The sequence below is a fragment of the Colobus angolensis genome, unplaced genomic scaffold, assembly GCF_000951035.1.
Source record: "Colobus angolensis palliatus isolate OR3802 unplaced genomic scaffold, Cang.pa_1.0 Scaffold121, whole genome shotgun sequence".
NCBI classification, from domain to species: Eukaryota; Metazoa; Chordata; class Mammalia; order Primates; family Cercopithecidae; genus Colobus; species Colobus angolensis.
Window position 1 is genome coordinate 8,496,310 of NW_012113253.1, and position 14,077 is coordinate 8,510,386.

The window sequence follows — 14,077 nt, forward strand, 5'->3', positions numbered from 1 at the left end:
GATTCACAGCTGAATTCTACCAGAGGTACAAAGGGGAGCTGGTACCATTTCTTCTGAAACTATTCCAATCAACAGAAAAAGAGGGAATCCTCTGTAACTCATTTTATGAGGCCAGCATCCTCCTGATACCAAAGCCTGGCAGAGACATAACAACAAAAAAAGAGAATTTTAGACCAATATCACTGATGAACATGGATGCAAAAATCCTCAATAAAATACTGGCAAACCGAATCCAGCAGCACATCAAAAAGCTTATCCACCATGATCAAGTTGGCTTCATCCCTGGGATGCAAAACTAGTTCAACATATGCAAACAAATAAAAGTAATCCATCATATAAACAGAACCAAAGACAAAAACCACATCATTATCTCTGTCAACAGATGCAGAAAAGGCCTTCCACAAAATTCAACAGCACTTCATGCTAAAAACTCTCAATAAATTCGGTATTGATGGAACGTATCTCAAAATAATAAGAGCTATTTATGACAAACACACAGCCAGTATCATACTTAATGGGCACAAACTGGAAGCGTTCCCTTTGAAAACTGGCACAAGACAGGGATGCCCTCTCTCACCACTCCTGTTCAACATAGCATTGGAAGTTCTGGCCAGGACAATCAGGCAGGAGAAAGAAATAAAGAGTATTCAATTAGGCAAAGAGAAAGTCAAATTGTCCCTGTTTGCAGATGACATTATTGTATATTCAGAAAACCCCATCGTTTCAGCCCAAAATCTCCTTAAGCTGATAAGCAACCTCAGCAAAGTCTCAGGACACAAAATCAATGTGCAAAAATCCAAAGCATGTCTATATACCAATAACAGACAAACAGAGAGCCAAATTATGAGTGAACTCCCATTCACAATTGCTTCAAAGAGAATAAAATACCTAAGAATACAACATACAAGGGATGTGAAGGACCTCTTCAAGGAGAACTACAAACCACTGCTCAACAAAATAAAAGAGGACACAAACAAATGGAAAAACATTCCATGCTCATGGATAGGAAGAATCAATATCGTGAAAATGGCCATACTGCCCAAGGTAATTTATAGATTCGATGCCAACCCCATTAAGCTACTAATGACTTTCTTCACAGAATTGGAAAAAACTAAAGTTCATATGGAACCAATAAAGAGTCCACATGGCCAAGACAATCCTCAGCAAAAAGAACAAAGCTGGAGGCATCACACTACCTGACTTCAAACTATACTACAAGGCTACAGTAACCAAAACAGCATGCTACTGGTACCAAAACAGAGAGACAGACCAATGGAACAGAACAGAGCCCTCAGAAATAACACCACACATCTACAACCATCTGATCTTTGACAAACCTGACAAAAACAAGAAATGGGGAAAGGGTTCCCTGTCTGATAAATGGTGCTGGGAAAACTGGCTAGCCACATGTAGAAAGCTGAAACTGGATCCCTTCCTTACACCTTACACAAAAATTAAATCAAGATGTATTAAAGGCTTAAATGTTAGACCTAAAAACCATAAAAACCCTGGAAGAAAACCTAGGCAATACCATTCAGGACACAGGCATGGGCAAGGATTTCATGAATAAAACACCAAAAGCAATGGCAACAAAAGCCAAAATAGACAAATAGGATCTAATTAAACTAAAGAGCTTCTGCACAGTAAAAGAAACTACCATCAGAGTGAACGGGCAATGTATAGAATGGGAGAAAATTTTTGGAATCTACTCATCTGACAAAGGGCTAATATCCAGAATCTACAAAGAAGTGAAACAAATTTACAAGAAAAAATCAAAGAACCCCATCAAATAGTGGGGAAAGGATATGAACAGACACTTCTCAAAAGAAGACATTTATGCAGCCAACAGACACATAAAAAAATGTTCATCATCACTGGTCATCAGAGAAACGCAAATCAAAACCACAATGAGATACCATCTCACACCAGTTAGAATGGAGATCATTTAAAAGTCAGGAAACAACAGGTGCTGGAGAGGATGTGGAGAAATAGAAACACTTTTACACTGTTGGTGGGACTGTAAACTAGTTCAACCATTGTGGAAGACAGTGTGGCGATTCCTCAAGGATCTAGAACTAGAAATACCATTTGACCCAGTGATTCCATTACTGGATATATACTGAAAAGATTATAAATCATGCTACTATAAAGACACATGCACACATATGTTTATTGTGGCACTATGCACAATAGCAAAGACTTGGGACCAACCCAAATGTCCATCAATGACAGACTGGATTAAGAAAAGGTGGCACATATATACCATGGAATACTATGCAGCCATAAAAAAGGATGAGTTTATGTCCTTTGCAGCAACATGGATGAAGCTGGAAACCATCGTTCTGAGCAAACTATCACAAGGACAGAAAACCAAACACTGCATGTTCTCACTGATAGGTGGGAATTGAACAATGAGAACACTTGGACACAGGGTGGGGAACATCACACACTGGGGCCTGTCATGGGGTGGGGGCATGAGGGAGGGATAGCGTTAGGAGAAATACCTTATGTAAATGATGAGTTAATGGGTGCAGCAAACCAACACAGCACATGTATACACATGTAACAACGCTGCATGTTGTGCACATGTACCCTAGAACTTAAAGTAAAAAAAAAAAATAGTTTTTTTTCTAATTCTGGGAAGAGTGTCAATGGTAGTTTAATGGGAATAGCATTGAAACTATTAACTACTTTGTGCAGTATGGCCATTTTCACAATATTGATTCTTCTCATCCACGAGCATGGACTGTTTCTTCATTTGTTGAAAAGCACTTTACTTCCAAAGCTGTGCAAAATAATTGCTCTGTGGTTTAGGGTTTACTGACCCATCTTTTCCCTCTCCCCACAAAGCCACCACTCAAATTTAACATGCATTTGATTAATCTGATTCAGAATCAGCCTTATATTAAAAGTCAGGCCACAACAGAAAAATAGGGGGACAGAAAGCAAGACTCATTAAGAAGGATTAGACAAGTTGGCAAGATGGGATGACTCAGGTATTAGACACTGCTATGTTGAATCTTCCTCTTCTATAAATGTTTGGGTGCCCTGTGTTAACAGTGAGTTAAGTGCATAAACTGCTGACTGACCCAGTCTAAGAATTTTGTAAAGGGTGGATGGCAAATAAATGAACAGCTCTGAGGCCTTAACTTAGCTTTCTAGCAAGGATTCCATCAGAAAAATCACCTGGATTTAAGAAAAGAAGTTATCAGGAAGAAATTCAAGAAACAGGAAGCTATACTGTTTTAAGAAAACAGATATCCTGTTTTAAGAAACAGGAAGTTAGGCTTTCCTCATCCAATTGAAAACTGCTTAATATGGCATCAAGCTTATACCCTCTCCCATTTCTGTCAAACTCAGAGGATACTTGAGGTTTTCTGGTTGTGTCCACTGAAAAGAGAAGTGGGGGAGTGCAAGAAGACTCACGGACGGAAGCAGGAGGCTGAGCAGAGTTTCACTCTCACGTGGGCTAATGAATGATAGTTAAATAACACAATTTCTGAAGTACCTGACAGTTCTAAGAGTCTCTGATTCTGTAAGAGGACCGCTGTATGATCAGTTTTTGCTTATAAAGTTAAACAGAGTAAGGGATTGGAAGCATACTGGGTGAAATTAACTACTCCAACTAGAACCTCCAGCACAGTGTTGAATAGAAGTGATGTAAACAGACATTCTTGTCTTATTGTTGATTTCAGGGGAAAGTATCTTAGTCTTTTATCATCAACTATGATGATAATTGTGAGTTTTTCATAACTGTAATTTATCAAGTTGAATAAGCTCCCTTCTATTCCTAGTTTGTTGCATGTTTTTATTATGAAAGGGTATTGGATTTCATCAAAATTTGTTTTCATTTATTGAGATTATCATATGACTTAAAAAATTCTACTGATATAGTGCTTTACATTAATAGATTTTCAGATGTCAAACCAACCTTGCATTTCTGGGTAATCCCATGTGGCCATAGTGTATAATTCTTTCTATGTTGCTGGATTCTGTTTGCTAGCATTTTGTTGAGAATTGTTGCATCCATATTCTCCAGAGATATTAGTCTGCAGTTTTCATTTCTTATGTTTTATTGAATGCCACTTCAAATCCTTTGCCAAAAAAGACTAAGCATAACAAATTTCATTAAAAACCATTTCTTCTATGTCATCCCATTCATTCACGTCTATAAACTTTGGTTCTCAACTGACCATGATTAAATACACACTTCTTAGTGTATCTTCCATTATTTCCCTGCACAGTTCCTTCACTCTAGAAAGATTAATTTTTTTTCACTGTCCTACCAAAAAATCCTAATGCTTAGAAAACTCCATGTTTTTATTCATGCTATTTCTCCACGTTGAAACTATTTTTTATTGATGGCAAATTTAATGTATACCCCCCTACTGCTTCTCTTCTCTAACAACCAACATCCTTAATCTAAATGAAGTTTAGGCTTGTAAGAAAGATTAAATCAGTTACAGAAAATGTAAAGCTATATAATCTCTGCACATGAGTAGATGTATTTATATTTTAAGGTAGTTCCAAATATTTATTATTGTCTGTCTTCCCTACTAAATATATGCGCATTAGATCTGAAAGCAGAAATGTTACCTCTTTTGTTTAATGCTGTCACCTTAGTATCCATAATAGTATTTGACACATAGGAGGCATTCAATATTTATTGAATAAATAAATAGGCTATTCTTTTCTATGTATTACACTTCTCCATGAAGCTAGATCATTGATCACCTGGCCTAAAGCTTTCTCTTTCTTCCCTGGACTCATAAGTCTAATTTTCCATAGAGTATATTTAACACTTCATATACTACTCTGTGTTCTTAGTTATCACTCCATTTGTCTATGCTTTACTTCCCAACCAGATTATAAAAACCTAGAGGGCAGAGACCATAGTGTATTTCTTTTTCAAACCTCTGTCACACTATATAGACAGTGTATCTGGCATATAGTAAGTTCTCAATGAACAATGCCTAATAAGACTAGCATAGAGAGTTTACTAGAGCCTGAGGAAAACTTAATGCATTTACTGGATTTCTAGTAAAGAAATCTATAGGGATAAACATCATCACGGCTGAAAATTTTAAAATGTTATTGTCTTCTTGATGTCTTACATCTACTTTGAGGCAACTGTGATATTTTCCTGTCTCAGCACAAGCTTGTTTATCAGGAGAAAATTACACTAATTTTAACATTGACAAGGCCTAACTAAAATTGTGATAGATGTGAGAGTTCACTGTACCTAAGAAATCCTTCCCTTGGAGAAGAGAGGCAGTAAAATACTTAATATCTTTTCCAGGCCTAGATTTTAAGAAATTTGAGGTATTCCGTCACAGCCCCTCTTGTCCATTTAAGGCTCTGCTTGAATCCATATTTTATTGGAACCTGTGTTTATTGCCTGGTTACAAGTAGTATATCCAGGTGCCTCTGATAGGAAACAAAATACTCAGCATAGCAACACCAATGGGAGGTCACCCTATGCACATTGTCCAAAATTCCCATCTCGTTTCCTAAATATAGAAATATGTAGCCTCTGATCTGGCCTCTTCCATTCATGACTACCTCAAGAAAGAAAGCAGCAAGACAGACCAGAAAATCAACATACTCCCTCACGCTAGTCTCAGTTTCCTCTCCAAAACCCCCTTTACCCACACACATTTTGGGTATTCATTTCCTCTATATCCCTCATCTTACCTGAAATTCTATTCTAGAAGACATCTGTTATTATGCTACTACACACTTAAAGTCCCTTTCCTTCTTCTTTACCTTCAAGTTCCTATTTCTAATCATTTCTGACAATCCTTAGTTTGGTCAAGAATGTCTTGAATTTTTCACTTTCTACTAAAAGACAAGAATTTCTATTCCTAAAATGAAGCACAACTACAAAACAGATTATTTCTAAGTTAAAACAGTAATAATACCACCCCAAAGAACCTCTACCATCACTTCATATGGCATAAGCTCAAGGACAGTTCATAGCAAAAAAGCCCAATGCATTATTTTGTTTTATAAAAAAATTTGTTAATATCCAAGTAGATTATATTAGCCAGACAACATTTTTCTATACTATTATACTTTTTAATGTAGTAAATAATAATACTTAATATTTTAGAATGATAGAATAAAGATACTGGTCAATTTACTAACTTATATTAATAGAAGAACACATTATTTTATTGATACCTAGATTTTCTCTAACATTGTTTACACCAACCTCAAATCACAATCTTCTCATCTGGCTCTTTTATGCCAAGTGTGCAGCAGGTATAGAGAACTAACAGACCCAGAACTGAGAAGGCAGAAAAAGAACTTCAGGAAAAATGGCTCTCGGGGGGGAAAGCAGAGGTGATGCTATCTGATAAGTTTTACAGTGTGAAAAATTAAATTGCGAGGAATTATGGTACAGCCACTGATAGGAATGGGGTGTGGGTTAGTGACAGGGAAGATACAGAGATTTTTTAAAAAATGAGTAAATAGAAATTGTGGCAATGAGTAACTTCAATAAAAACAAAAAAGTATAATGACAGGAAACATTATCACACTACATTAATTCACTAATCAATGAACAATATTTATATCATCTTTAAAATGAAAACAATTAAGATTGACAAAAAAGAATATGATATAAGAATACTGGGAAGATGGAAGTGTAGAAAGGAAGTGCAAAAGAGATAGAATCCTTATTTACAACAAATAGCAAGTGAATGTGGCAACAGTGAATCAAGAAATGATAGTCCATTCAGGTTATTTAGAAATATGGAGATAAATACTTGAATAAACAGCTTATAAAGAGTGGCTGACTATCAGGCAGGATGAGGTGGGGTATCAGGGATTGGTGCTACTTTGATGTATTTCATTAGCAAATTTTGGTTGTTAAAATTCATTTACTAATTTGATAAAAATAAAGCCATATTATAATAAATAAACTAATAGACTTTTTGAGACTAAGACTATCTTGTAAGAAGGTAAAGAACCTTCTGAAGCGTAAACCAATTGTGTCAACCACAGTCCTGTTAAACACTGGTTAAGAAATCAAGGCTGAGTAGTGGAGCTTTGTTTTGGGAGTGAACTTACAATTGTAAATTTGGCTTTGGCTGTTAAGGTATCCAAAAGGTGGACTCTCACCTCACGTAAAAGGCAGGGAACTAACATGTAAGAATCCCAAATAACGTGCCTGTTGTACTAGTTCTCTAGATACAGATGTCATGGAGACATGAAATATAGAATGGGATGGTGAACTATTGCAGCGAGCTAGATAAGGAAGGACATGTACTTTGTAATATGGAATGCATTTTGTTTTTGAATATTAAATTCCTGTTTCTTTTATGTAATTTCTCAACCTGTCATAACACAGGTTGAGTATCCTTAATCCGAAAATTCAAAATCCAAAATGCTCCAAAATCTGAAATTTTTTGAGGATTAACATGACATAACCCTCAAAGAAAATGCTCAGTGAAGCATTTCGAATTTTGTATTTTCAGATAAGGGACTCAACCTGTATATACAGAGAAACAAGGTTCATTTAAAGGCAGAAACTAAATATTCTGGGAGCTAGAAATCATGGAAATTATAGTACTTGAAGGGGACAGAGAAAATCTAACAGTACAAATACAGGTCCATTGGTCTAGTGGTCTCACTCACCCCATCTAAAACACATTTTTCAGAGCAACAATATTGGAAAATTTTTGTTTAATGTGGGACAGAATTTTCCTAATCCATCATCCAGTCATTTTGGCTGTGAACTAGTACATTTCATTATGTGTTAGCTGTCATTTTAATTAAACTTAATATTAAATATTGGTTCTGGCAAGAATCCTCAGATTACCCTATGGTTTTCACTTCTAGTTCCAAAGATATGTTCATTTTTTCCTCTTTGTTTATTGAATAGATGTTTCCTCTACTAATACATAATCTCACTATCCTATCACACTTTTTTTTTTGAGACAGGGTCTCACTTTGTTACCTGGTTGGAGTGCAATGGTGTCATCTCGGCTCACTGCAGCCTCTACCTCCCAGGTTCAAGTGGTCCTCCTGCCTCAGCCCCCAAGTAGCAGAGACTAAAGGCACGTGCCACCATGTCTGCCTAATTTGTGTGTGTGTGTGTGGGGGGGTTTGCTGCTGTTGTAGAGATGCAGTTTTGCCATGTTGTCCAGGCTGGTCTTGAACTCCTATGCTCAAGCAATCTGCCCGCACCTTGGCCTCCCAAGTGATATTATTCTTGATTATTCTTCAATAATGTTTAATCTTCCTTTTTTTTTTTAGAGACAGGGTCTCTTGCTCTGTCACCCATGCTGGAGTGGAGTGGCACCACCACAGCTCACTTCACCTCTGGGGCTCAAGTGATCCTCCCACCTCAGCCTCCCGAGTAGCTGGGACTACAGGCACACACCACCACAAGCAACTAATTTTTAATTTCTTTTTTTGTAGAGATGGGGTCTCACGATGCTGCCCAGGCTGATCGTGAACTCCTGGGCTCAAGCAATCCACCCACCTCAGCCTCCCAGTGTTGGGTTTACAGGTGTGAGCCACTATGCTCCTAGCCAAAATTAATCTTTCAAATAAATATTGCAAAAGGTTGTCTGAAAACGTTAACACCTTTAAAAAACATACTATATTAGGCCAGGTGTGGTGGCTCACGCCTGTAATCCCAGCAGTTTGGGAAGCCAAGGCAGATGGATCCCTTGAGGCCAGGAGTTCAAGACCAGCCTGGGCAATATGGTGAAACCCCATCTTTACTAAACAAAAAAAAACAAAGAAAAGAAAAGAAAATATGTATCACATCAAATATACATAATTTCTTCTTATAGAAGTATGTTGTATCAATATAGTATCAGATGGTGGATTTAGAACAGATTTGATATTTATTGGTCTACAATTCACAGGGTGCCTTCTAGAAAACCTGATAAATGGGATTCTCATTATTAATCCATAATTCCTATGAAATAGTATTTGTTTATAATGTCAGGATTATATTATACATACTAACATATGTATCTTCCTCCATTTTCCCAATAAGTTAGCCAGGTTTAATTTTCCTATTTTTCTTTTGTTCTCAAAAAGAATTTTTTAAAAAATTCTTGGCTGCGCACAGTAGCTCACGCCTGTAATCTCAGCACTTTGGGAGGCCGAGGGGGCCAGATTACCTGAGGTTGGGAGTTCAAGACAAACCTGGCCAACATTGTGAAATCACGTCTCTACTAAAAATACAAAAATTAGTTGGGTATGGTGACACATGCCTGTAATCCCAGCTACTTGGGACTCTGAGGCAGGAGAATCGCTTGAACCCAGGAGGTGGAGGTTGCAGTGAGCCAAGATGGCACTCCAGCCTGGGCAACAGAGTGAGACTCCATATCAAAAAAAAAGTTGTCTGTTGAACTGAATGGTGGCTTATGCCTGTAATCCCAGCACTTCGGGAGGCCGAGGAGGGTGGATCATGAGGTCACAAGTTGGAGACCAGGCTGGTAAAACCCTGTCTCTACTAAAAATTAGCTGGGCGTGGTAGCAGGCACCTATAATCCCAGCTACTTGGGAGGCTGAGGCAGGAGAATCGTTTGAACCTGGGAGGTGGAGGTTACAGTGAGCTGAGATTGTACTACTGCACTCCAGCCCAGGCAACAATGCAGGACTCTGTCTCAAAAAAAAAAATAAAAATTGTGGTAGTGTGGTTGTGAAACCACACTAAAGGCAGTCAACCAGCCCTTTCATAATATACCCTTGACTTATTACAGAGTATTCTATGTAACTAAAATATCTTTATATTCATAAACTATCAAATATGAGTTCTGCTAATAATTTAAAAATTGAATCATATTCTTCCAGTGCACTGTAGGTCTTTTCTAAAATACTGAAGTTTTTACAGATATGTCCCACCAGGGTTGGGAAAAGGTCCAAACAGTCCTTTCTTATTATATAGACTGTATTTTTAATTGTGATATATATACGTAACATAAAATTTACCATTTTAACCATTTAAAAACATTCATGTCATCTGTACTTGCAACATGATATCTAAGGAGAAACACATAGCCATAGATACCTTTTTAAAGCAGAAGAAAACAATGCCTATCCAGTGTATGGAACTGTCAGTAATGATTCAACATTCAGGGAGGGATAGTCAGTAACTCCCAGTATCCCTTTATTTACTGAAATTGATCCCCCTAAGAGGCACTAAAAGTATGTAAATAGTTAATAACCAATTTGCTAAGTTATAGGAATTTCTAAAACAATCAGTGATCTGAGAGTTAGATGTCTTTGATAGGAGACATTCACAAAATTGGCACAAATAATATAGGAATGTAATTTACTTTTATCCAACTCAACATGCTTCAGAGGCCTCATCGAAAATGTATGCGGAAGTATTTTTTAAATTTGCTTATTTTGATGTCATATAATTACATTTTTATGGATTCCCTAATGTATATTTAAAAAGTTAATATTGTGGAGAATATGTAGTTCTAAAGTCCTTTTACAATAGGTATTGAATAAATAGATATCATGGCTAGTAAAGGATGATTACATTAGAAAATCTCCATTTACAAAAGATAAAAGATTTATCATTTTAAAATAATTTTTTTTAAATAAAGAAGACTGAAAGAATCATGTTGCAGTTATAATACCCAATCTGTGGCAGAACGGAAACAGCGTTGACTTGAAAGACCTAAATTCCTCTTCATTTCCTATCTTCTTACTAAACAGAACTTAAAGCCTTCTTTACAACTCATGACAAAAATAAAAGCAACATCTTTTTCATATATAAACAGTATGTTCACCTGAGTTTTTATAAAATATTTATTCTAAGTGCAGAATGTTAGAGAAATGTGGAAACAAAATGCGAAGAAAATATATCTTGAGAAGGATCTAACAAATAGCTTTCTTTGTTTCTTGCTGACATACTTTGTGGTTACAATACAGGCTTCCAATGAACACCGGATCAAAATTAAAATTCTAGGCAGGCATTCAACTTTTATGATTGTGTCCATTCATTTCCCACTGAGCATGGGAAACGAATGCTTTACAAGTTATTTATTGAAGATATTCCCATAGAACACTTGGAAAGTTCACTTCCAAAAGAGGCCTTATTACTGTAATGTATCTGAGTAAATGAAAGCTATACTAGGATTCTCGCATCATACTTTATAATTTCAGCAGGGCAATAAAATTATGTATATAACAGAGGTTCCTCTGAGGTCAGTCCATAGCAATTTTGCAAAGGTACAGGATAAATAAGAGGAATAGAGACCAAACAAATTTCTAAAATAAAGAACAACAATCCAAAATGATTTATGACTATATTTTGAATAAAGTTAAATACAGAATAATTAAGCAGAAAGCAGTCAGCTTAATTATAGTTTTCCTGCAGTGAATGTAAAGTTGGAACAAGTGCAGTAAGCCTGATCAAAATCAGGTAACAGTTACCTCCGCAGCCTTGTTTGATGGTTCCAGTCCAGTCATATTTGCTACTATTAACTGATGTAAGAGTTGAACTTGAGCCACACTTAGGAAGAAGTCCAGGTTTGTGGTTATATTCACTTCTAAGGAATGGCCACACACTAAAATCTCCTGAAGCAAAAAAGGTAGAATACAGATAAAGAAACATGATAGCTTTCAGATGATAATTTATCATTCTTACTTATTTGACCTTCACTACTTTGGTGACGTTTCCTAGGACTCAAGTTCATACATTAAGGTGAAGAGCAAAAATGGTGAGCACAGTCACTTGGACAGAACTTAATAGATAAATTTCATATTTATGAGGGCCTGCTGTGTGTTGGGCCTTGTGCTAGATATACACAACTAGCAATAAGAAGTCTTCACCTTTTCATACCTATTTGACTTTTCCATACCTCGAACTATTATTATTGTTTTCAATATGTAGCAACAATGTAATTGTGTAGCATAATCTTGTTCATAAATTCAAGCCAACAAATATTTGCTGAGAATCCCCTAAGTACTAGGTACCACAGCAGAGTCCTAGGAATATCACAAAGAATAATGTTGGCCTTGAATGGCAACGCTCTTGAGGAGGTTATAATCTAGTTGGGCAGACAGATGTAAACAGACAATTGTAGGCAGGCAATTATAATTGTTAAGAGCCACAGTATGAATATTATCCAAAGGACATACTCTAAATGATTTATAAGAAAACAGAGTGTTGAAGATAGCTAGACTAATTTATTTCACTTCTTTAAACTGCTAAAATCTTGGCAGCACTGAGTAGATGTCCATAACTTAATTGGTGCTGTTCTGCAAAACCGAGGCACTTGAACATTTATCACTGGAAAACTGTTCAGACAAGGAAAACAGAACAAAACAAAAAACCAATCCAGTAGCTTCACTTAATAGGGAGACTATGACTAGTCCAAATGCAAATGCGTCAGCTTAGAGCAGCTTTTAATAAAGCCATAAAGAACAGCATGTCTGAAACAATTATTCTTTTTTTTGTTAAATAACATTTTCCTCCACAAGTTCTCTGTATTAATTCACTCTAGTTAGAATTCTTGTTCTATTCCTCAAGTATTGACAAAAAGGGAAAAAAGTATACCAATTCAGGATTTTAAAAAGATAGTCACCATAACATTACCCAAGAGCATAAAAATTTGTACTAAAAATATCTTGGCTCTATTGGTGGCATACATCCTGTGAAAACTTGCAAAAAATTGATCTTACACTAGTAGGTTAAATAGTATCAATGCAATTGGTAGAATCAGCAGCTAATAACATAAAAACAAGGATAATTTTCATTTTTATAGAACTTATAGCTTTTCAGATTCTTCTTATAATTATTTTTTCTATTGATCGGTTTGAACCTTATAACAATCTAGAGGGCAACAAGAGTTTCTATATATGAGGCAAGTAAGGTATGCATAAGAAAACTGATGGAACAAAGAATTTAAATGAATGACTTAGGAGGATAACCTTTAGTACAAAGCTGAGTTTGGCCTAGAACTACGTTTCCTGACCTTTAGCTTCCTGCCTCTTTCACCTGGGAATGAGGAAGTTTCTAGTAATGCCTTCAAATCATGCCTTTAAATGCCTTTGAAGATGACTTAATTAAGATAGGATGATATTTCATCAACACTTGGATATATTCTTATCTTTGTTTCTGAATTCAATGACAAGTATTTGGGAATCCAAGTAAAGAATATTTTCGGAGGAAAAATATCTTAATAATTTAAAATGATTATGATATCCCATTTTTTGTGAGTCAAATACACATAGGAAATAGAAGCATTTCTTAAATGTGATTTCAATATGTGAGTCTTAATTCATATTTTCATAGCAGCATTGGTATGAAAAAGGGCATGTCATAAGGAGTTTCATGTATTCTAAACCAACGGTGTTACTAAGCAGCTATGAGATATTAGTAGATTTACTTAATCTTTATACCCCTTTTGTGGATATACAAAAAATTAGTATTATATATCTAAATTTTCCAAACATTTTATAATAACTGACTTACAATTCTGTCATTGAGCAAAAAGTTTATATTGTGTTTAGCATAAAAAGTTCTATGAAGAATTGCTTTAGTTATAATGAATAAGATTATTATATTTTTTTTTCAAAAATTTTTTATCATACTTTAAGTTATAGGGTCCACGTGCACAACATGCAGGTTTGTTACATATGTATACATGTGCCATGCTGGTGTGCTGCACCCATTAACTTGTCATTTACATTAGGTATATCTCCTAATGCTATCCCTCCCTACTCCCCCAACCCCACGACAGACCCCAGTGTGTGATGTTCCCCTTCCTGTGTCCAAGTGATCTCATTGTTTAATTCCCACCTATGAGTGAGAACATGCGGTGTTTGGTTTTCTGTCCTTGCGATTGTTTGCTGAGAATGACAATTTTCAGCTTCCTCCATGTCCCTATAAAGGACATGAACTCATCCTTTTTCATGGCTGCATGGCATTCCATGGTGTATATGTGCCACATTTTCTTAATCCAGTCTGTCATTGATGGACATTTGGGTTGGTTCCAAGTCTTTGCTATTGTGAACAGTGCTGCAATAAACATATGTGTGCATGTGTCTTTATAGCAGCATGATTTATAATCCTTTGGGTATACCCAGTAAT

The 14,077-nt window shown here is 36.1% G+C and overlaps 1 protein-coding gene across 1 annotated transcript in view; it reads right to left on the reverse strand.

Moving 5' to 3' along the window:
- VPS13B (vacuolar protein sorting 13 homolog B (yeast)) overlaps nt 1-14,077 on the reverse strand; it is an 873,819-nt gene that overhangs the window by 287,366 nt on the left and 572,376 nt on the right. The window contains exon 33 of the mRNA XM_011931782.1: nt 11,416-11,559. Within this exon, the coding sequence (XP_011787172.1) occupies nt 11,416-11,559 (144 nt within the window). The remainder of the gene's footprint in view (nt 1-11,415; nt 11,560-14,077) is intronic.